General features: G+C 64.1%; 1 protein-coding gene across 6 annotated transcripts; it reads left to right on the forward strand.

Annotated features, from left to right (window-relative positions):
• Positions 1-172: 172 nt before the first annotated feature.
• MINK1 (misshapen like kinase 1) lies at positions 173-22,617 on the forward strand. Of its 6 annotated transcripts, none has more exons than XM_070954626.1 (34): positions 173-332; positions 6,025-6,090; positions 8,486-8,542; positions 8,724-8,849; positions 8,940-9,050; positions 9,162-9,252; positions 11,006-11,136; positions 11,680-11,734; positions 11,829-11,907; positions 12,235-12,410; positions 12,501-12,570; positions 12,685-12,892; positions 13,022-13,138; positions 13,271-13,357; positions 13,463-13,651; positions 13,753-13,926; positions 14,288-14,548; positions 14,864-14,961; positions 15,403-15,537; positions 15,690-15,802; positions 16,039-16,127; positions 16,473-16,496; positions 16,878-17,059; positions 17,172-17,286; positions 18,065-18,208; positions 18,450-18,561; positions 18,968-19,126; positions 19,212-19,355; positions 19,477-19,611; positions 19,771-19,871; positions 19,979-20,128; positions 20,239-20,398; positions 21,123-21,262; positions 21,422-22,617. In XM_070954626.1, the coding sequence occupies exons 1-34, from the start codon at positions 276-278 to the stop codon at positions 21,503-21,505; spliced, it is 4,140 nt and encodes a 1,379-aa protein (XP_070810727.1). In that variant the 5' UTR covers positions 173-275; the 3' UTR covers positions 21,506-22,617. The 6 variants fall into 6 exon arrangements, with proteins under 6 accessions (XP_070810727.1, XP_070810730.1, XP_070810728.1 ...); XM_070954629.1 differs by having other exon boundaries at positions 14,348-14,548; XM_070954627.1 differs by having other exon boundaries at positions 13,025-13,138.
• The last annotated feature ends 168 nt before the right edge of the window (positions 22,618-22,785 follow it).

Here is a 22,785-nt window from a genome sequence, read left to right on the forward strand (position 1 = left end):
CTCCCGGACGACCGGCGATTCCGCGCACGCTCGCCTGCGCGCGCTCTTCCTCGATATCCCCCCCCCACCCCCTCGGAGGGAAGGCGGAGCGCCGCCGGGCGACAGAGCTCCGCCCCCCAGGCCCCGCGCCTGCGCAGTGCGTCGGCCCTCTCCTCAGGGCGCCGCCGAGTCGGAGCGAGGCGGACGGCGGGTCGCTGGGAGGGTCGCTCGGCCGGACGGGCAGCGCGATGGGCCCGTAGCCGAGCGGGGAGGACGCCGCCACCGCCGCCACCGCCATGGCCGACCCGGCCCCCGCCCGCAGCCTCGACGACATCGACCTCTCCGCCCTCCGGGTGAGTGGGCCGCCCTCCGTCCGTCCGCCCGTCCGTCTCCCCCGCCCGAGCGGCCCCGGGCAGCCGCCCCGCCGAAGAGCAGCCTCGCCCCCGCCCCCCGAGCGGGACAGGCCCGGCCAGGCCGCGGGAGCGTCTCCTGGAGCGCGCACCTGGCGGGAGGGGCCGCCTCTGCCTGCGGGGGGGGGGAGCCAGTCAGTCGGGGGGAGGGAGCGGCGGCGGCGGCGAAGGGCCCCGCGGGGGGTTCCCGGCGGCGGTCAGGCCAGCCCAGCCCCGCGGAGGGAGGAGGGGAGTCCGTGCCCGCCGCAGCCGGGGCTCTTCCCGGGGCTGCCCTGCCCAGGAGAGCGGAGCCTGAGAAGGAGCCCCTGCAGCCCGGAGGAGGCCCGCTGCTCGGCCCCCCGCCGGTCCCTTGCAGGCCCCTCTGCTGGGGGATCCAAGCGCCAGCCCAGCTCCAGGGAAGGGACGGGCCTGGAAGCCGCCCTGGGCCCGGGGAGAGCCGGGCAGGTGTGGCAGGAGCCCGGGGAAAGGGCTTTCCTGGGAGGCCGGGCTGCTGGCAGAGCCCCGGTGGCAGAGGGCGGCCGTGTTGCCCAGGAGGCTGCCCTTCCCTTCTGGTGCCTGGCCTCCCCACCTGGGCAGGAGGGAGGGGCGGCGGGCACTGACAACCCCGCACCCCAAACCCCGTTCAGGAGGCTGAGCTTCAGGGCAGGGTCCCGGGGAGGCTTTGGGTGGACGGTCCAGGGTCGGACTGCTAACCCCCCCCCCCCGTCTTCAGGGTAGAGGGGGGAGCCAAGGACTGCTTGGAGCTGCTTGGCTTTAAAGGAAGTTGAGGCAGCCACAACTATTTATGGGGGGGGGCTTAGTGCTTCCAGAGTGCCCCCCCCACCTCGCCCGGGAGTTCCCACTTCGGCTGTGGGCCTTCCCTGTGGGGAAGCCCTGCTCTGCTTCTGCAGGCTGAGAGGCCTGGTCTGCTGCCCCTTCTGTCCCTCCAGGTAGTCCAGGGCAGCCCCCCCCCCTTGTGTGGGTCTGGATCCCTGCTCTGGAGGGGCTGAGCAGAGCCCTCCCTCCCTCCCTCCCTGTCCCAAGAGGGCCTGACACCTACATTTGCCTTGGGCTTCTGACCTGATTCAATGGCCATGGGTGGAAATTTCCCATCCTATTAATTAGGAGCACTTGGGGGAGGCTGATTTTGTGGTGCACCTGCTCTCTGATTGAAGCTGAGGGGGGGAGGGAAGAGGGAGGTGCTTCAGCTTGGTGGGGGGAGAGGAGCTGCTGTATCTTTCCAGCCCCAGGGAGGGGGGGGCAGGCTGTTCCCCTCCCTTCTCCCATTTTGTCCCCCCTGGTGGCTTTGGGAGGCCGCTGCCGCCTGCTCCCCTCGCCTGGCCTCTCAGTCTGCCTGAGAAGAGTTCTGGGTGCTGGGCTCGCTCATGCCACCATGCCCGCTTGTTGCTAGGGAGAACTTGTTGACTGCAGCATGTTGGCCTTAATTGAATCACAATCCCCCCTTTCACGCTTGCCTATGCTGCCACTTCCTCCCCCCTGGACCTGGCAGGCCCTGCCGCCCTCTGAGCCAGGCGGTGGGGGGGGGGGTCTGCCCTCCAGATGGCCCACTGTCAAGCCCAGAGCAGGTGAAGGGCGTCCCTGCACCCGTGTAGTGCAGCAGGCAGGGGGGGGCTGAGTCTCCAGTGGTCTGGCCTCCCTGCTGGGCCACTTGGAGGGTCCACTCCCTGTTGGCAGCAGGGGAGCCAGATGGGGGTCCCTGGGCCCTCCTGGAAGCCCAGAGAAGGCGGCTGCCACAGGTTAGGCAGGTCAGCCAGCTCCCTCCTGGCTGCTGCGACTGGGGCGGTTCAGCTGGTTCGGGCTCCCCCACCCCGCAGGAGATGCGGAGGGTGGGGCCCCTTTCTTTGTCGAGGGTGGACCTGCCCAGACCGGCTTTTCTGTCTGTCTCTCCCGGCCTGGGGGGTGAATAAGCACCTGGTGGGAGGAGGGACACTGGCTGGGGGCGGGGGGGGGGGCGCTCTTTGGCCCAGCTAGGAAGAGGCTTAAATGGGGAGGAGGGCAGTCCCTGGAAGGGCCGGGCCCTTTGCCCCCCCCCTTCCCTGCCATCCCAGCAGGAGCCTGATCAGCTGGAAGGGCTGTGGAAAGCCTCCTGGGCCCTTTTCCTCCCTCTGGCTTAACCCACCTTGACAAGGCTGCCGCTGTTGCCATCACTCCGGGCTTTGTCCCACAAAACGAAGGAGGCCTTCTTTTCCTCTCTCCCTTCTTTCCCTCCCTCCCTCCCTTCATTCCCTCCCTCCCTCCCTCCCTCCCTCCCTCCCCAAGTGTCAGCCACCTTCCTTGCTTGCCTGACTTTGGGGGGCTGGAGCAGCTGATGTTCCTGCCTTGAAAACCTTCCTCAGAGCCTCTTCGGTCTGAGCGTTTCCCTTGCAGTGCCTTAAAAAGCCGTTTTCTGGTCCTTGTGAAATTGTTCCCGGGGGGAGGGGAGCTGGGGGGCCCCTGATGCAGGCTGGACCCCTGCCTCTGGCCTTGCTTCCAGGTGTTTCTCCCTCCCACCTCTGACCTTGGCAGGACTTCCCCTCCCCCCCCCCCAGTGGTGGGAACACAAGACAGGCTCCCAGATGCCTGTGGGGGGGCTTCCAGCAGGAGGCCCAGAGGCTCTTCTTCCCAACCCACCCTGGATGGGTGAAGCCACCCGAGCCCAGCGTGGCTGGCAGGCCTGGCACAGCTTAAGGAGGCCGTGGTTGGCCCGGCCTCCAGCCGGAGGTGTTGGCTCAAAGTGCAGCATCTGTGGGGTCTTCCTTGGAGACTGAGCTGCAGGATTAGGGAGGGAGGGGCAGGTGGGTGTGAAGCCCACCCCATCTCCCCTCTCTCCGCTGGCCGTTGGCTGGCCTGGGGAAATGGAGGTAGCCAGAGGAAGCTTCCAGTCCGGCTATGCTCCATTTGACCCCTTAAGCCTTGGTGATGGGAGCTCGAAGCTCGCACGCCAGGGCTCTTCTTCCCCTGGGCCAAAATTTCCCTGCTGCATCTGGCCGGCCAACCGGAGACGGGCAAGCCTGGCCCCAGTGCTGAGCTGAGCCAGAGCTGCCCCCACCCCCCTTCAAGAAGGCTGCCATGGAGATGAAGGCAGCCTCAGTGGGGGCGGAGGCTGGCAGTCTTCCTTCCCCCACCCCACCTGGGCACGATCTGGAGCCTCTCTGAAAAGGCAGGAGCCCTGGAGGGTCCCCCACCAGCTGGGGCTTGCGGGAGCCCCCCCCACCCCCAGTGGGAAGTGGCAGTGCAGCCCCTCCCCTCGAGGGGGGCAGCTGACCTGAGCTACGCAGAGCCCAGAAAGACAGCTCCCTTGGTCCTTCCCTGCTCTGCACCTGGGAAGAGAGGAGGTGGCAGCCCGGAAGAGCCTGCCCAGGGTTGGCACAGCGTCATGCCATCTGCAGAACTGGGTGGGGATGAGGAGCTGGCCTTGCCCGCTTTTGGGAGCAAAGGTTGCCTTCCTCTTCCCAGGGTGGCCGAGGCAGCTGCCAGGGAGTCCCCCCCCCCCAAGAAGGCCTGGCCTTGGGCCCCACTTGAGAGATGGATGGGCCTTCCTTCCCTCCTTTGCTCTGCAGGGCCCTGTTTGCATATGCATAGAGTGGGTGGGGGGGCTGCCAGAGACCCAGATGACTTCCTGGGATGTGCTGCAGGGGAGCTTCATCCTCAGTTGCCCACTGACTGCAGGTGAAGAAGAGGCATTTCTGACTGTCTCCAGCAGCTTCCATCCACCCCCACCCCCTGTGCCTGGCGTGGGCCAGGCTTGTGGAGGCAGCCCGTGGGGTGGGCAGCTGTTAGCAGAGGTCCCCTTGGCCTTTCTGCTGACTCACAGCCACCCCCAAACCCTCCCCCCCACGCTCGAGAGGGTTGGGGAAGCTCTCCATCCTCCACCACCTTTGAAGAAGGGGTGCTGCAAGGGACTGATTCCCCCCAAAGTAAACCTCAGCCTCCCCCATTTGCTGGGCTTTCTTTCTCTTTTCCCTTCAGGGGGGCAGCTCAGGAGGAGATGGGTGAGGGAACTGGGGAGGGGGTTTTACGAGCAACTTCGCAGAGAAGCCTGGAATTGTCGCTGGGGGGCGGGCAGGCAATAGAGGGTGCCCAAGGACTTGCCAAAGGAGCAAACAGAGCAGCTCCACTGCATTGTCTCCATGCCCCCCAGGACGGAGGGGCTACTGGGGGAACTCGTGGCCTTGTGAGTTTGGGGTGCTTTGGGGGGATGTCACAGAGGCCACCGCACCCCACAAAAGTGCTTCTTTTCAATGGGGGTTTCTGTAGAGCTTCAGAAGAGGGGGGTGGCCCCCATCATACCTGTGTACTGGGGGGGTACACTGGGACGGGAAGCAGGGAGGGAAGATCCCTTTGGCCAAGGCTGAGGGTTCCCAGGCCAAGCATAGACTGGGGGGGGGCGGCGAGCTCCCTTAACCCAGGAGCTTCTCTTTGGGGTTCAGTGACGGGCAGGAGAGTTCACAGCCAGCAGCCATGGGAGCCCAGTGCCCTTCCCCAAGAGGCCTCCCCCCATTCCCCTGCCCAGGCCATGTGCTCAGCTTTGATGCCCAGGGCTCACCCCCAGGCACAGGGCCCCTTGGGCAGCAGCCTTCCTGAGCCGAAGGCCCTGCTGGGGTGGGGGGACGTGGGGCCAGGTTGCAGCTGAGGAGGCCTCCCTCTGCCTGGCTTCTCTGGATGATTCTGGCCTGCAGCCGTGGGCAAGAGGCCTGGCCCAGCCCCACCTTTTCAGGGTGCCAGGATTGGGGTCGGGCCTGCCTGGGCCCACCCCTTCCTTCTAATGAGAAGCTATTAATACCTGTCCTGGGGGACCTGGCCCTCCGACGGAGGCGGCTCTTACCCTAGATTTTAGGCAGGGTTCCGCCAAGGACCGCACAGGATGCCAGTTCTGCAGGGGACCAAGAAAAAAAGCGGGGCAGCTCTGGGGAGGGCTGTGAGGAAATGGGGCCAAGATGCAGCAGGAGGCAAATTGGGATCACAGGAAGCCGTGGCAGGACAGAGCCCTGCTGGCCCCTTGCTGGCTGCCCTGGGCAAAGGCTGAGTCAGCCGAGGGGCACTCTAACCCGGATGCCCAGGTGGGGCAGGAGATGGAGCCCCTGGGCTGCAACGGGGGCGGGGGGGGCGGGCAGGCACCCTAGGCAGAAGTAGTTTTGGGAGTGAGACAAGAACAGTGTCTGCTCTGGGGCAACCCCTTCTCTGGCAGCAGAGCTGCCCAGCCCATTTTCTCTGCTCCCCGAGACTGGCCTTCCTTGCTGTGGCTGAGGGACGGCGGCCCCACACAGGAGGCTGCCAGCACGGATGGGCCTCTGCAGGTAGCTGGGGGGGGCGAGCAGGGGGCTTGCGAATTAGCGAGGTCTCTTAAGACAAGGTGCACAAGACTCTTGGGGGGGGGTTGTGTAGGGAGCTCATAGCTGTCTTGCCTCCCCATGGACACACACCTGTCATGCTCTGGGTGCCACACACTGGCATTTTATATTGTGGGAGGGCGGTTCCAGAGTGGGAAGCCTCGGCAGACCCAGGCCACCCCAGGGGGCTCAGCGGTAGACCCTCCCCTTGCCCAGAGATGGGGCACCCACGGCCTCTCCCCTAGGCAGAAGCAGGCCGGAGTTGGCCAAGGCCTTAATGGGCAGGAGATGCCAGGGTCTCATCCAGCACCTTCTTCCCTCCACAGGATCCTGCCGGTATATTTGAGCTGGTGGAAGTGGTTGGCAATGGGACCTATGGGCAGGTCTACAAGGTGAGTGACGGGAGGGGGGGCAGGGGGAGCCGTTTTCTCAGCTGGGATATTTCATTGTCCTGATGGCTAAAAGTCTGATACCAATGTTCATTTGTGCCCCACGGGAGGGGGAGGGGGGGGGAGCTGTTTTTGGGAGAAACTCTGCTGCCTTGGGGGAAGGCCAGGCCTTTCAGGAGCCTTGTGATTGGGTGGGGGGGGGGCACACCGGCCAGCCCCCACGCCTGAAAGGGTCTCCTGGGTGGTGGGCTGTCCCTTCCTTAGCTACTCCTGGCCTCCCCAGGGGACCCTGGGGGCTTCTGGCAAGAAAAAAGAAGGGGGGCTGGGGGGCCTTGTGGTCAGTCGTCCCACTCTGGGGGAGGGGTAGTTCCCTGCTTTGCAGGCCTCTGAGGAGCCCTGCTGGGGGGTGTTTGGAGGGGAGGGCCTTGGGGGCCTTCCTTGTCTGTAAGGGCTGCCCCACACAGGCCGTGAGCCTCTCCCCAGTATCCATGGGGCAGCCCTCCAAGCAGGCAGGAGGACTGGCTCTCTTTCCCCCCTCCCAGCTTCCCCCAGGATGCCAGGACAGAATCGAGGGCGGGGGGGGGGCGGGGGTGGAGGGGGCCAAATCAAGGGGGCTTCTGGATACTGGGGGGTTGGGTGGGAGTGGAGGTGGGGAGTGCAGACCGGCTCACTTGTAAGGCTTCCCACCGCCTGGGCAAGGGCTGCCCCCTCTCCCTTCCCTGCTTGCCCCCCCCCTTGAGAAGCGAGGCAGAGACCTTTCCAGGGAAGCCAAGCAGACACCCCCCACCCCACCCCCACCCCCACTTTAGCCTTGTCCGAGCAGTTCAGGGCCAGAGGGTGGGGGAGGGTTCCTCTCTGGCAAGGTTGGTTTTCTTTTTGCTGACCTCACCTCCCTGACCCCCCTGCCCAGCCACAAGACCTCTCCGGATGCTTCATTTCTCCCCATTGGGGGGGGAGGCAAGAGGAGCAAGTCGGCCCCTAGATTGGCCAGGGGACCTTTGTCCCCATGAGAGGGGCTCTGCCTCCCCCCCCCCGCATCAGGTGGTTTGGGATGGGGAAGGAGGGGAGGGGCTCTGTTGAGAAGATGGGGGTGGCTGGCCGGCTGCAGCCCTCCCTTCCCCCCCTTCCGTGCCAGGGAGGTGGGGGGCCAGAGAGGAGGTGTACCAGATCGCTCTCTTCACACTTAATGGGCGAGGGGGGGCCTTTTCAGCGCTGGTCCCCTTGAAAGGAAGTGGAAAGCGGTTGCCAAGCAACAGCTGCCCACGCCAGGCTGCATGGCAGAGAAGACAATGCCAACACACGGCTGAGGGCAGGGGGGGGGTCTGGAAAATTGCCCCATGGCTCGCTCCTCCTCCTCCAACATTGTGCCCGACGGGGGGGGGGGTCTGAGCTAGGTTGCTGCCCAGTGGTGCTGAGCTGGGGGGGGTCTCCCCCTTTCTGCAGCGGCGGCTGCCCTTCCTCGGCAGCAGCTGAGTCGAGGGCAGCAGCCTGGCTGTGAAGAGGGGTCCAGATGAGAGCCCCCCTCCCCCCCTCACATGAATGGAGAAAAAAGCGGTGCTTGGGCTACCCCTCCAGCCAGCCTTCAGAGGGAGGGGCAGCCCTTGGTGCTCCCCCCCACCCAGCACACAGGATCCCTCCTTGGGCCGGGGGGAGGAGCGGGCTTGGCCCTGGGTGTCAGCAGGAGTGCCCACGGTGCCCAGAGACCCGGGTGGGGGTGAGTGGGCTTAAGAGCAACGGGGACCCAGAGGCGTATTTTGGAGTCCCACCCTGCCAGCCTCCCTTTTTTCAGGTGCCAGTGCTGCCCCAGCTGACCCCTTCCACACTGAAAGAGGCAGGGAGGGAAGCAGCTGCCCCCCCCCCCGCAGCCTTGGTGGTGGGTGGCACAGGGCAGGAGAGCCAGGCCAAGAGGACTCCTGGGCTCCCTCTGCTGGCACAAAGAGCTCACAACACAGCAGGTGCCTGCCAAGAGAGGCCGCCCCCTCCTCCCTCTAGATTCAGCGCTGGGGGGCGCCAAAGCCAAGAGCAGCTTATCTTTCTATGGGGCTCGGAGGCAGAGCGAGAAACAGGGTTTCCAGCCAGGGGCAGTTGGGTGAGGTGGATGTGCGTAAAAGACCTGGGAATGGCAGCCAGATGGAAGAGCCCTTCGAGGGAAGGGGCTCGGAACCAGCGCTTGGGCCCCAGCGCCAGGGGCTGGAAGCAGCGACCTCAGAAATCGAGCAGCCTGATCAGGCCGTGGGGGACCCAGGCAGCCTTAGACCAGAGCAGGGAGCAGCAGTACCCCATGCCCAGGAGGGGCCACACTTTTCCCAAGGCTTCTGGCCTAGAGCAGGGTTGGGTGGGCCGCCTCAAGGGGCAGAGGGGCACCTGCTGACTCCCTCCTCTCCTCCTCCTCTGCCAGGGCCGCCATGTCAAGACCGGGCAGTTGGCTGCCATCAAAGTTATGGACGTCACCGAGGTAGGCGCTGGCTTGGTCTCCCTCTCTCCGAGGTCGGAAGGCAGGCATGGCCGCCCTGAGCCAGGCAGGGGGCTCCAAGGGAAGAGGCCAGACTGCCGGGCCCACATCGGAGGGGGCCTGTGCTCTTCTGCCAGGCAAGAGGTTTCCCCCACTGACTCAGCCTCCCCTCCCTCCCTGAAAGGATGAAGAGGAGGAGATCAAGCAGGAGATCAACATGCTCAAGAAATACTCCCACCACCGCAACATCGCCACCTACTATGGGGCCTTTGTTAAGAAGAGCCCCCCCGGGAACGACGACCAGCTCTGGGTGAGGCGAGGGGGGGTCCCCAAGAACAGCCAGAGGGCTGTCTGAGCTGCGCCGTGGCAGCCCTGACCTCCCCTGCCCCCTTTTGCCCAGCTGGTGATGGAGTTTTGCGGTGCTGGCTCTGTGACGGATCTGGTGAAGAACACCAAGGGCAACGCGCTGAAGGAAGACTGCATCGCCTACATCTGCCGGGAGATCCTGCGGGTGAGGAGGGGCTCCTGCAGCTGGGTGGGGGGAGGGGCCTGGGGCAAAGCATCTCACGGGCGACCCCTCCCCTGTGCAAGGCGTGATCTCCCGCCTCTTGCCCCCCACCAGGGACTGGCTCACCTCCACGCGCACAAAGTCATCCACCGGGACATCAAGGGCCAGAACGTGCTGCTGACGGAGAACGCCGAAGTGAAGCTGGGTAGGTGGGCTGCTGGCTCCCTTGCGGCCCAGCCGTGCTCACCAAGGGGTCTCTGGAACAACGGTTCCCACAAAGCCCAGAGAAGAAGGGCTGGACGTCCCTTTGGGGAAAGGGGGAGCGCTCCTGGGAAAGGCCCTGTGTCTGCCCAGGAGGGGGTGGGATCTGCCACAGGCCCCCTCAAGGACCAACCCGGACTCGGTTTCTCAGACGTCCCTGGGAATGGAGGCTCCCCTGGCCGTGCTGGCAAAGGGGGCGAAGTAAGAGCCAGCTTTCCAAGTGGGCCGGGAAACCCTGATATTCCTCTGGCCTTTGGGGGCATTCTGTGTCGTCCCCGCCCCCGACTGCATTTCTCACCCACTGAAGCTTCCGGGGTTTTCCCCAAGGGAGCCACGTGTGGAGCATAAAATCCAGAAGCTTCAGCAATTTTAGACCCCAGGGCCCCAACCCACTCCTTCCAGAGCTGATGCCACCGGATTGGGCTGGCTGACCACAAGCCCCTCCGTCCTGGGGCAGGTTCATCTCCGCTTGGCTCCTTTGGCACTGTCTAGATGCACCCCCCACCCACCCCGAGCAGCCTCCCTCTAGCCGGCTGAGTGAATAATGGGTGTCCTTGAGGGTCTCCTGCTCTGGAGCAGCAAGGGGTCTCCCTCGGCTGTGGGAGAAGCACTCGTCTCTCTCTCTCTCTCTCTCTCTCTCTCACACACACACACACACACACACACACACACACGGGACTCAAGCCCTGCTCTCACCTCCCAACTGGTGGCCTGGAAGTTGAGGGCATCCAATGCTGGGAGAGAGCAGCAAAGCCCAGGAGGAGGAGGAGGAGGACACTCAGGCCCTCTTACGTCCCCCAGAGTGACCAGGACCATTGCCAGGCTGGGCTCTGGATGCCTTCCATCTAGGAGTTGGAGGGCAAAAGTGGGCAAAGCCTGCCCACTGGCCTGATTGCTTCTGATTCCCTCTGGGTGTGGGGCAGGACCTGGTGCCAAGCAGTCTTTGGAGACCCTCTGGATCCCTGAGGAACCTGAGTCAGCCCTCGCCAAGTTCGTCAGGGAAGTCGTCTGCTCATGGCAGAGAGCAGAGGTTTTCAATTCCTGCCTCATCTGCAAAGTAAAAGCCAATTCACATGTTGCACGCCTGTGCAGTTAGGGCCAGGAACTCCCTAGGGGGAGACTCCCGAAGCACACACAGAACCAGTGCTAGAGAGCTCAGCAGAAGATGTAGTCTGTCAGCGTGGCAGAGTTCCACCCGGTGGTGCCTGCAGCTGGCATCTCCGGGAAAACGCGTTCTGCCCCCCTTTCAAGGGCCATACAATCACACCAACCCACCTTCCTTGGCCTTGGTGTTGTGGCTCCTGTCAGCCAAGAAACTGAGGCAGACCAGTCTCCGGTGAGGCAACATCCAGGTCTGTCAGTTCATCTGCATCGTACTGTGGTGGGCACAGCCCCCAACAGGCCAGCCGGCTGGGCCAAAGTTGCAGCAGCTAGCTTAGAGAAGGCAGCCTTAACCAACTGTGGAACCCCCCCCCCCTTCTTCCCTCGTCTGGCCTCTTGCGGATTTCTGGACTGCAGGACCGTTGGGGGCCCCTGCAACCTCCCAACAGGCCCCCGGGAGAGGAAAGGCTCGTTGGGCTGGAGTCTCACCTGACGGGGCTTCTTGCAGGTGGTTCCTATGAATTGTGGTGGGGTCCCATCACCCCCAAAACTGCACTGTGGGTGAAGCTGCTCTTGTTATCTGTGGCTTTCTGTAGTTGACTTTGGGGTCAGTGCCCAGCTGGACCGTACAGTGGGGCGTCGGAACACATTCATCGGTACCCCTTACTGGATGGCACCAGAGGTGATCGCCTGCGATGAAAACCCTGATGCCACGTATGACTACAGAGTAGGTCTCCAGGAAACCTGCGGGGGGCGGGCCATCTTGCATATCAGAGAGGCCCCGGGCGGGGGGGGGGGGATAGGAGATTTGGGAGGAACTGGCGAGCGCAAAGGAGCTGGGGCAGGGGGGAGGCGTGGCTGCCTGGACCTCACAGAGCTGCCATCGTACACTTGAGCTTGGCATTTGCTAGCTGCCGGTGTACATGAACTATGGGAGGAGGGAGCTGGACGGGCGGGGGGGAGGCTGCAGACTCATCCAACGTTCCAGAGGCACCACCTTGAGATCAAAGCCTGGAACTCACCAACCAGCCCCTCAACAATTTATTCAAATATAATTGGGCAATAAGAAACTAGGGAGGAGAGGAACTGTAGAGAGAAACCAGGGAAGTTTGCCGCGGGAGCTTCAGATCTGGCTTTGCTATATTTTAATCCGCTTGGTTTTTAGTAAAGTATACCTTTCACTACAAGTGGAGTCGAGAGTTTCTCTTAACTACAGGAGCAAATTGAAGCAGGTCTGACACCCTCTCTCCCTCCTCCTTCCCCTCTGCAGAGCGACATCTGGTCCCTGGGGATCACTGCCATTGAGATGGCCGAAGGAGCTCCTCGTGAGTGTCTGCGTCAGCATATCGGTGCACTCACTTTTCTAGGGAGGGAGGGGCCCGTCAACACCGGCTCTGCTCAACTCTCTTCCTCTTGCAGCCCTGTGTGACATGCACCCCATGCGTGCTCTCTTCCTCATTCCGCGCAATCCTCCACCCAAGCTGAAGTCCAAGAAATGGTACGTCCTCCCTGTGGACAGCGAGGAGGCAACGAGGAATGGGGGGGGGAATGGGGAATACTCTGTCTTCTCCAAGAGGGAACCCCCTGATTTCCTCCCTTCAAAGGGGTGGGGGATGATGCATGGCAGGGGGAGACCTCTACCATCACAGGGTCTGGCCGAGGTCACCATGCCTGACGGAGAGTCTTCCAGCAGAGCTGCTCCGTTTGCTCTCTGGCTCTGGGAACAGCTTAAGGGTGTTGGCCTCCCTTGCTTGGGGCCTGCCCCTCAGGGTGTAGGGGCTGGGGAGCAGTGTAACCGCAGCCTGTTCCTCCCGCTATGGGGCAGGTCTAAGAAGTTCATCGACTTCATTGACAACTGCCTGATCAAAGCCTACCCCAACCGGCCCCCCACCGAGCAGCTGCTCAAGTTCCCCTTTATCCGCGACCAGCCTACCGAGCGGCAGGTCCGCATCCAGCTCAAGGACCACATTGACCGCACCCGCAAAAAGAGGGGGGAGAAGGGTAAGTGGGGTGGGGGGTCTGGCTCTGGGACTGGCGGGTGGGGGATGTCTGGGTCTGCACTGGGCCGCCTCTTGCTATTCCCTCTGACAGACGAGACAGAGTACGAGTACAGCGGCAGCGAGGAAGAGGACGATGGGCGCGGCGAGGAAGGAGAGCCAAGGTACGGAGGGCAGAGGGGTGGAGTCCGCTCCTTCTGACCCTCACTGGGGAAGGGGCCTCAGACGTGCCTCTTGGCAGCTGGCTGAGCCCCCCTCCCTCTAACCGCCTCCCCCAGTTCCATCATGAACGTCCCCGGGGAGTCCACCCTGCGGAGGGAGTTCCTCCGCCTGCAACAGGAGAACAAGAGCAACTCGGAGGCTCTGAAGCTGCAGCAGCAGCTGGCTGCCCAGCACCGCGACTCCGAGGCTCACATCAAGCACCTGCTGCACCAGCGCCAGCGCCGCATCGAGGAGCAGAAGGAAGAGCGCCGGAGAGTGGAAGAGGTGGGCCAGAGGCTCCTGGCTCTACCGGCCCCCCCCCCAAGCTGTCACAGGGCTGGCCCAGGTGGCAACGAGAGCCCGCCTGGCCCTTTGCGCCCACTTAGCCAGCTGCTTCCCCCCTTCTGTCCACAGCAGCAGCGCCGAGAGCGGGAGCAACGGAAGCTTCAGGGCAAGGAGCACCAGCGGCGCCTGGAGGACCTGCAAGTGATGCGCCGGGAGGAGGAGCGCCGGCAGGCGGAGCGGGAGCAGGTGGGGGGGTAATCACCGGTGGGGCCTTTCTGCTTCCCTGTGTGAGGCAAGTTGGCAGGCAGGGGGGACGGGACTTTGCTGCTGCCCCTTCTTCACCAGCTCCTCCGCCCCCTCTTGTTCCCTCTTCCCCAGGAGTACATCAGGCACAAGCTGGAGGAGGAGCAGAGGCAGCTGGAGATCCTGCAGCAGCAGCTGCTGCAGGAACAGGCCCTGCTGCTGGTAAGGCAGGAGGGGGAGGCTGGGGGAGTTGTCTGCCTGCTGGGCAGGGGGGGGCTGCTCCCCCCCCCACCCAGTCCCAGGAGCCTCCCCTCGTTGTCCCTGCAGGAGTACAAGCGGAAGCAGCTGGAGGAGCAGAGGCAGTCGGAGCGGCTCCAGAGGCAGCTCCAGCAGGAGCATGCCTATCTCAAGTCCCTGCAGCAGCAGCAGCAGCAGCAGCAGCAACAGCCGAAGCCCCTCTACCACCACAGCCGCAGCAGTGCAGCCGCCCCCGAGAAGCCCCCCTGGGCCCGTGAGGTATCTCCCCAGGGCCCTTTCCCTGAAGCTCCTCCCCTGGCATGGATGGGGGGCGGAGAGGGCCGCAGAGGGGCAGTGGGCCAGCTCAGTGTCGCCCCCAGGTGGAAGAGCGGATCAACAAAGAGAGCTCCCCCTCGCTGGCAGCCAAGGCCAAGCTGGGAGCCCCCGGGCAAGACGCTGCCCCCCAACCCTGTGCCGAGTCGGGGTCCCTCGCCTCGTCCTCACAGACGCCCCCCATGCAGCGCCCTGTCGAGCCCCAGGAGGGGCAGCACAAGGTGGGCCCGTCTCTCCCTCCGCCATCTGCTCTGCTTTCACCACCTACTCCTCCCCACGCCGCCATCCCAGCTGCTTCTTCCCATTGGCTGCTTCTCCCATTGGCTACCCTCCGCCCCTTCACCCCCTGCCAGTGGCCGGAGCAGGAGGCTGCGGACCCCCGTTTTCCCTGGAGAAGAGAGCCTGGCGTCCCCAGTTGAAGGCCTCAGGGAGACACACACCCCAGCCCCGAGAGAGGGGGTGGTTGGGCAGCCGAGCCCAGGGCTGGGGTGTCAGGCACTCGCCCCCTCCTGCCATCAACCCCACTGGCCTGGGAAGCAGGGACCCCTCCGTGACCCCTGCGCATGGCCTCTCCCTCCACAGAGCCACCTGGCCCACCGCGTCCCGCTCAAACCATACGCTGCCCCCGTCCCTCGCTCCCAGTCGCTGCAGGACCAGCCCAGCAAGAACATGGCTGCCTTCCCTGTCCATGACTCCGCCTCCTCCGCCCCACCCCCTCCTCGCGGGGGCATGATCCGGCAGAACTCTGACCCCACTTCTGAGGGGCCTGCCCCACAGCCATCCCGGCCCACCGCTGACCAGCGAGGACCTTGGGTCAAAATGGACCCCAGTGCCCCTCCCCAGGTAATCAGTTGGGGAACGGGAGGACGGCCTGCCCCAGTGCACCAGGCCGGGCTCTCGGGTGGAGAGACCCCGCCATGGGCCACCCAGCACCTTCTCCCCCACCTTCTCTGCAGGCCAAGGGACCCCTTTCTGCTGCCTGGCCGGGGTTGGCTCTGAGCCCCTGGTGGTGGCCGTAGCATGAGGGGGCATCCTGGCAGGCGGAGAGAGGCGGGCCTTTCCCTTTCCTGCCAGCTCCCCTCGAGTCCTTGGCAAAGGGGGGGGGGGAATGATGGTGTTCAGCAGGGAAGCCCCTCCTCACCCTCTCCTTTCCCCCAGGTGCCCCAGCGGACGTCCTCCATAGCAACCGCCCTCAACACCAGCGGAGTGACCAGCAGCAGCAGCAGCACGAGGCCGGTCCACGCTGTCCGAGCCAGGTGGGTACTCCTACCTCAGAGCTGCCTATTTTGGGGAGTGGAAAAGGAGACCGGAAGCCCCTTGTTCCCCTTGTCTGGGCTGCTGCCTTGCTCGGAATTCCCCCCACCTGCCCACCAGCCATGGGTGCGGTCCCTGCCCTCCCCTGGACAGGCTGTGGGAGAAAGTCAGGCTGGGCTGGCTTGTGGGCAGGCGACCAGCATTGACCTGTGGCTGAGGCAGGGCATCCGGGGGGGAGGCAGCTGGGGAGGGAAGGGGAAAGGGCAGGCGTGGGCTGGAGGGCAGGGGAGCAGCACCCTCAGCGCCAGGCAGTGTCTGCTGTGCTCCGGGCTGGAGCCTCTGCTCACCTTCCGGCCCCCTGGCCACGGGGGGGTGGGGGAGGGGGGTCTAGATCCCGCCCCACCCCCGGCAGGCCCGTGACGCCCTTGTGCTCCCCTCCACAGGCCCCGTAGCAAGTCTGCGTGGCACATCCACATGCAGAGCCGGCTGGAGAGGGGGCCCCAGGGGGGGAACCCTTTGCCGGCCCCTCCTCTCCCCCCACCTGCCGGCCGGACCCCTTCCGGGCCAAACACCAGTAGGTAATGGATCCGCTGCTCCCGCTGGGGCTGCTGGTTGGCTTGCTGGTGTTTCTCCTGCCTGGGGAGGGCTTGAGTGCCGCTGCTGCTGCCACCGCTGGGCTGGGGCGGGGGGCCAGGCAGTCTGAGCACAGCGTCTCCCTCCTTCCCGGCAGCAACCCCGACCTCCGGAGAAGTGACCCCGGCTGGGAGCGCGGGGACAGCCTTCTGCAGTCGGGGGCTGCCAACTTGCCTCAGGCCGGCTCCCTAGAGCGCAACCGCGTGGCAGGTGAGGCGAGGCTCGTGTTGTCTTGGAGGGGGGCATGGGGGTACTGCAGGACCCCACATCCCACAGGGGCGATGGGCAATACTTCAAGGCCTGGCCCCAAACGCCTCCCAGCCCCTCTGGCTGCGGGGCTTCCCCCTTCTCGTTCCCTGGGTGGGAGGACGGCAAAGCAAGTGGCAGCGTTTCTGCTTGTGCCTGACCTGGCCTGCCTCCCACCCCCCACCCCGTCTCTCCTGCAGCTCCCCTGAAGCTGGAAGGCTCCCCCATCCTGTCCCAAGGCAGGAAGGCCAAGGCGGACGACCATCGCTCACGCCCGGGGCGGCCAGCAGTGAGTAGGAAAAGGGGAGCTTTGAGCGGGGCTCCTGCTGAAGGGCCCAAAGGAGCAGCCGTGCCAGGGAAGGCCCCCTGGTGGGAGGGGGGCTGAGGCGGCCAGAGACAGGCAGATCGACAGAGAGAAATTGGGGGGTTTGGCCAAGTAGGGGTGGAAATGCAGAAGGGGGCTTTGAGGGGAGATGGAGAGGAAGCCCCCTCCCCTGGTCTCCTGGGCCTGGTGCTGCAAAGGGAGGCCACCGCCCTGGTTGCTGGGCTGGGGAAGTGCAGGGGGGGTGCGTGTCCAAGAGTAGCCTAATCTTTTCCTCCCCCCTCCCTTTCTTTTTCCTTCCACATGACTCAGAGCTATAAGCGGGCAATTGGTGAGGTTAGTGCCACACACACACACACCCCTCTCCCTCTCCTGACCCTGGCAGAGCTTTGGGCCTGCGTGCACCTGCTGCCCTAACCCTCCCATCTCGGCCCCCACTTTCTTTTTCCTGTCCTGTTCCCTCCCTCTGCTGAGTCCTTTGTCCTGCTGGGAAGGTGCCCAGGGCTTGCTGGGCAGGAGGTGGGGAGCCAGCCATGCCCCTGTTCCTGTCCACCATGCGGGAGGGCGGTCGTGTCCTCAGGCTCCCCACTTTGCTCTCACAGCCACGTTCTTGGCAACCGAGGGAGGGGGCGGGAGGAATTGGGCCCTCCCAACAGCCCCAACGGTTTGGCGCTTTTATCAGTGTCCCTTGCCTGTCTCTTCCCTCCCTCCCTCTAGAATTTTGTCCTGCTCAAGGAGCGCCCGGAGGAGGCGGCCCCCAAGCCCCTCAAGAAGGCCCTGGACTACTCGTCCTCCAGCGAAGAGGTAGACTCCAGCGAGGAGGAGGAGGAGGAGGAGGAGGAAGAGGAGGCAGGCGAGGGAGAGCGCTCCGAGCCTGGCACGAGCACCCCTGGGGCCAGGTGAGGAGCTGGGGGCGCAGGATGTGTTTGGACTCTCTTCTGGTGTCCCCTTGTGTGTGGCTCACGGTCTCCTCCGGCCCCTGACGTTCCGGTCGGCTTTCTCCGGCTGCAGGGATGGCGACACGGACTCAGTCAGCACCATGGTGGTGCATGACGTGGAGGACTTGACAGGTGGCAGCGGTGGCTCCGAGAGCTCCTACGGCGAGGGCACCATGCTGGTGCAACGGGTAAGCAGCCTCCTCAGCCCCCTGAGCAGGAGGGGGGAGCCCCCTGTGCCCCTGTTCCTGTCTGCAACACAGGAGGGCGGTTACATCCTCAGGTTCCCCACTCTGCTCTCACAGCCACGTTCTTGGCAACCGGGGGGGGGGGGAGGAATTGGGCTCTCCCAAGACCCCCAGCATTGGTCCTTTTATCAATATCCGGACCACCCCTCACCCCCTCTAGAATTTTGTCCTGCTCAAGGAGTGCCCGTGAGCAGCCTCCTGGGCCGCCTGCGTCCCGGGGCAGCCTCCCAGGGAGACCCGGCAGGGAATGCAGCCAGGGGAGCCGCCCCCTGGAGAAAACCTTGACAGCCTTTAGTCTGCAGAAAGATTACCCTCCCCCCCCCCCCGGGGGGTGTCTATCTCCCACCTGATCAGCCAGGGTGGCTTGCACTTCTTCTTCCCATCCTTCAGCTGCAGCTCTCGGCTGCCTTTTATCTGCTTTCTCTGGGCAATAACACTCCCCCCCCCCCAGGCCCTTCCCACAGCCGAGCACGTCCTCTGCCCTACCTTGAAATCCGGTTGCCACTTGAGGGGGGTGGGGGCGGCCTGGAGTCACGGTTGTAGGGACTGCTGCTGACTGCCGGCCATGAGGGCCGTTCGCTGTGCCGGAAGCAGTGGGTGCCCCTGTCCTTGTTGGCAAACTTCCTCGTAGGCAGCAGTGTAATTGAGGGGGGAGGGGGGGGAGGGAGCTACCTCGTCTTTGGCCCGACCCAGCCTTGAGCCCCCTCTTTCTCCTCTCCAGACCCCCGAGGAGGAACGTGGCCTCCTGCACAGTGACAGCAATGGCTACACCAATTTGCCTGACGTGGTTCAGCCCAGCCACTCGCCCACGGAAGCCAAAAGCAGCAATGGCTCCTCCTCGCCTGCCAAGGACATGGCCACCGATGTGAGTGGGTAGGGAGCCCCAGGGGCTGGAGGAGGGCCCTGGGGCAGAGCCACGGTCCACTTACCACGGTCATTGCCTTGACGGGGCTCTGCCCAGGGCCCTTGGCATCGGCTGCTCCCTTGGCACCGGGGTCACGCTGGCCACCTTGGGTGAGAGTGCGCAGGATGTGGGAATTGCTCTGCCCTCTGGGAGTGTCCGTGGCCTGAGCCCCCCTCTTCCCCCTGCCCTCTCCTGCCTGCAGTACCAGTCGCGGGGGCTCGTCAAGGCACCTGGCAAGAGCTCCTTCACCATGTTTGTGGATCTGGGCATCTATCAAAGCTCCCCTGGGGGAGGAGACACCATCCCCATCACTGGTGAGTGGGGGAGGCTTCCTTTGCAGGAAGAGACGGGCACTGCTTGGCCACAATTTCAGAGCCACTCCTAGCGCTGACCATCAGGAGGCCAGGCTGCCCAGGGACTCTTTCCAGATCTGCTGGGGGGCCAAAGGGCAGGCTGAATGACCATGAAAGGCCTGAGGCTGTGCCCGCTGGATGGTAGGTCTCCCTGGTAGTTTCCATTCTGTGTCTGCCTTCCTGTGTGGGTGAAGGGGTCTCCTGGCCGAGGACCTCGGGCAGCAGCCTGGCCATAAAAGTCACCACCAGTGAAGTTTCCAGGGCCACCTGTCCCACCAGCACTGGATGGGTGGCCCGCCACTGGGGGTCCCCCTCTCCCACCCTCTCCGGTCCCTGAGCCTTTCTTCTTGGCCTCCCCGGCTGGCAGCATTTGACCCTGGGCGGCTGGAGCAGCTGCAGCTGGAAGCCCGGAAGGGCTCCGTGGTCAACGTGAACCCCACCAACACACGGCCCCACAGCGACACGCCAGAGATCCGCAAGTACAAGAAGCGCTTCAACTCTGAGATCCTCTGTGCGGCCCTTTGGGGTGAGAGCCAGACGGTGGGGATGAGGGAGGGGGCTCCTGAGGCATGATGCTCACCTTCTCCTTTCCCCTCGGGTGGGGTCCACAGGGGTCAACTTGTTGGTGGGCACCGAGAACGGGCTGATGCTGCTGGACCGCAGCGGGCAGGGCAAAGTGTACAGCCTCATCAACCGCCGGCGCTTCCAGCAGATGGACGTCCTGGAGGGCCTCAACCTCCTGACCACCATATCAGGTCAGGGGCTGATAGGCGCGAGAGGAGGGACCCCCCCCCGAGGCCCTTCGCTCCCTTTGGGCCCTTCGCTTCCCCCTTTCCTGCCTCGCAGTGACCCAGTGACCCTTCCCTGCCTCTCTAGGAAAGAGGAACAAGCTGCGCGTCTATTACCTCTCCTGGCTGCGGAACAAGATTTTGCACAACGACCCCGAAGTGGAGAAGAAGCAGGGCTGGACCACCGTGGGGGACATGGAGGGCTGCATTCACTACCGTGTGGGTGAGCAGGGGCCGGCCTGCCGAAGGACACCCCGTTGGGGGTTCACGGTGAAGAGCATCAGGGAGTTCCCTGGTCTCCCCTAAGCAACGGGAACTGCGCTCCTCCCCTCTGGGGGCCCTCTGAGAGTCTGGCCCTGACGGGGCTCCTTGTCACCCGCAGTGAAGTACGAGCGAATCAAGTTCCTGGTCATTGCGCTGAAGAGCTCGGTGGAGGTCTATGCCTGGGCCCCCAAGCCCTACCACAAGTTCATGGCCTTCAAGGTACCGGGCGGTGGGTGGAGGGGCCGGGGAAGGGGGGGTTCCCCCTGCCCCCCCGGCACCCCTGGGGAGTAATTTCCCTCAAAATCTCCCCCGTGGGTGCCCTGCAGTCCTTCGCTGACCTGCCGCATCGGCCGCTGCTGGTGGAGCTGACAGTGGAGGAAGGCCAGCGGCTGAAGGTCATCTACGGCTCCTGTGCTGGGTTCCACGCCATCGACGTGGACTCTGGAAACAACTATGACATCTACATCCCGGTCCACGTGAGTAGGGGAGGGAGGCCCTTTGGAGGAGTCTGTTTCCCCCCCGCCCCCCCAGCCCTGCTTTGCCTGGGGCCAGATGGGGATGACCATCGCTCCTTCTGGGCCCCCAGATCCAGTCCCAGATCACCCCACACGCCATCGTCTTCCTGCCAAACACGGACGGGATGGAGATGCTCCTGTGCTACGAGGACGAGGGCGTCTACGTCAACACCTTTGGTCGCATCATCAAGGACGTGGTCCTGCAGTGGGGGGAGATGCCCACCTCTGTCGGTGAGCCCGGGGGGGTGGGCTGCTTGGGTCAGAGCCTAGAGCGGGGAGGGGGAGCTGCGGAAAAGCCCAGCACAAATGCTCTGAACACCCTGAGACCGGAGGGCCTTTCAGGCCATGTCCACCCCGGGGATTTTGTTAAGGACCTCGGTGCCTTAGGGCCATTCGCTCCACACTCGTGGTCCTTGGAGCTGGGCCACGCGGCAAGCAGCCCCACGGGCGCAGGAGTGCAACTGAGGTGCTTGGCACGAGTTCTGCCCCTCCCTGCCTCGCACCCCCCCTTTCTGACAGTTCCCCCCACCCCCCCATCACCCCAGTGCGGAGTTCTTCCACCCGATTGGCTCTCCGGATTTCTCCCCAATGCAGCCCCATAGATTGCCCCACTCTGCTGAGTCTCTGCCTGGCCACACGGTGCAAGTTCCTTAAAAGGTTTATTCCATGTAATGGTGCCTCCCTTTGCAGCCTAAGACAGTTGCTCTCCTCTCTTCGTTCCCCTCCCCACTTCCGCTCCTTCGGCTTCTCTCCAGGATTGGCCCAGCAGGAAAAGACAGAAGGAGCCTTTCTTGCTAATCAGGATGCTTTGGCCCAAAGTCAGAGCTTCCCCCCTCCCACCCCCCACTCTTCCTTCTCTGGGGCAGGATGGGGCCTGGGGGCGCCTGGCTCTCTTCAGGGGGCCGTTCAGCACCGGAGCCCCACCCACCTTCGGTCCTTTCCTCCCCCTCCCCAGCGTACATCTGCTCCAATCAGATCATGGGCTGGGGCGAGAAAGCCATTGAGATCCGCTCGGTGGAGACGGGGCACCTGGACGGCGTCTTCATGCACAAGCGGGCGCAGCGGCTGAAGTTCCTGTGCGAACGCAACGACAAGGTGGGTCCCCTGGAGCACCGAGCCTGGCCGGGACCCCTAACTGAGGGTGGGGCTGGGGAAGGAGCCCTCGCTGGCCCTGCAGCCCCAGGCGGGGGCCGTCCCCTCCCCCGGGCCCACCTTCTAGCGGCTGTTTCCCCCCCACCCCACCCCCCCTTGCAGGTGTTCTTCGCCTCTGTGCGCTCAGGGGGCAGCAGCCAAGTCTACTTCATGACCCTCAACCGGAACTGCATCATGAACTGGTGAAGCCGCTCCGGCTGGACGGACCCGCACCTGGTCTGGCTCCTGACGGCCAAGAGGAGAGTCACCTTCTGGGAGGGCAGCTTCTGGGGAGGGGGAGGCTTTTGTGGCAGAGTCTCCTCTCTCGTAAGGGGCTACAGAGACCCCTGCTCCCCACACCGCCTCTTTCAACCGCCAGGCTGGTTTCCTCCCCCGCCTCCCTTCCCCTCCTGCCCCGAGGGCACCCGCACATTCCGTGGCAGCAGCATATCGGGAAGGCCGGAGGGGGGGAGGGCTCTCAGTCGGAGCCCCGCCCCTGTGACCCCAGGACCCCCCCCCCGCTGTCTTGAACTGGAGGAAGAACACCTCTCATCCCAACTGCAGGGAGGGGGGGTGAATGATGATGATGAAACAAATAAGACCCCCTCCCCTTACACTCACAGACACTCGACCTTCTAGCAATCTTCTGGGCACCATGGTCCCCACCCCACCTACCCCTGCTCTCCTCTGGCTCTGGAGCCCTTGAGGGGGAAGACTGGCTGCTCTCTGGGGGGTCCCCCCTCCTCCCCCCCCCCCCGCCAGCCCCCAGGTTTTGCTCCCTCTGGATGTATATCTGGAATTTTCTCCCACAGACCAAGAGGGGAGCTGTGTATATTTTGCTTTAATTATTATTTTGTAATGGCAATTTAAGTAATTAACTAATGAAGCACTTTAATGGCCCAGCCCATCAGGTTGGGCAGGGAGCACCCCCAGAGGCCTTGGCTGCCTTTACCCCACCCTCCTCCTCCTCCTCCTCCTCCTCCGTGGAGGCCTCTGCTGGCTCTGGGAGTGGGGGGGGCATCATTCCGCCTTCCCCAGGCATAGGCCCTGTCTGCTTTTGTCCCCCTCCCACCGCCCCCCCCCCTCCATTTTGGCTAGGCTTGGGGTGCTTCCACAGGGCTTACTCTGGTGGTCGCTGGTGCAGACGCAGGTCAGGAAACGGCTCCTGTTTGCAACTTGATTTTCTCGTGCAGTTTGCTTGCATTTGTATATAATCCCCTCCCCGACTTCTCTGTGGAAAAGGGAACTCTCCCCCCCCGCCCCCTCCCTCCCAGGGATCAGTGGTGGCCTTGGCATTTCATCTCTTGATAAAGAACCAAAATCCTCCTCTGGCTGTGGCTCTTTCTGTGCTGGGAAAAGGGGAAGGAGGGCGAGGGGTCTTAGGGGAGGCTGCTGCACGGACCTTGAGAGGGAGAGAAAGAGACGGAGGGGGGGGGCTGGCTTTGCTGCCCTTGGGGGGGTCTACTGACCCTGCGTGGACCGAGCAG

Source organism: Pituophis catenifer, unplaced genomic scaffold, assembly GCF_029215685.1.
Source record: "Pituophis catenifer annectens isolate HBS135680 unplaced genomic scaffold, rPitCat1.0.hap2 SCAF_15, whole genome shotgun sequence".
In the NCBI taxonomy this organism is placed as follows: Eukaryota; Metazoa; Chordata; class Lepidosauria; order Squamata; family Colubridae; genus Pituophis; species Pituophis catenifer.

Excerpts from the sequence above, each read along its gene's own strand:
- MINK1 (XM_070954626.1), top strand. The coding sequence starts at position 276 with ATGGCCGACCCGGCCCCCGCCCGCAGCCTCGACGACATCGACCTCTCC. Across the intron at positions 11,735-11,828 it reads GATGGCCGAAGGAGCTCCTC|CCCTGTGTGACATGCACCCC; the intron begins GTGAGTGTCTGC and ends TTCCTCTTGCAG. Across the intron at positions 19,872-19,978 it reads ACAAGTTCATGGCCTTCAAG|TCCTTCGCTGACCTGCCGCA; the intron begins GTACCGGGCGGT and ends GGTGCCCTGCAG.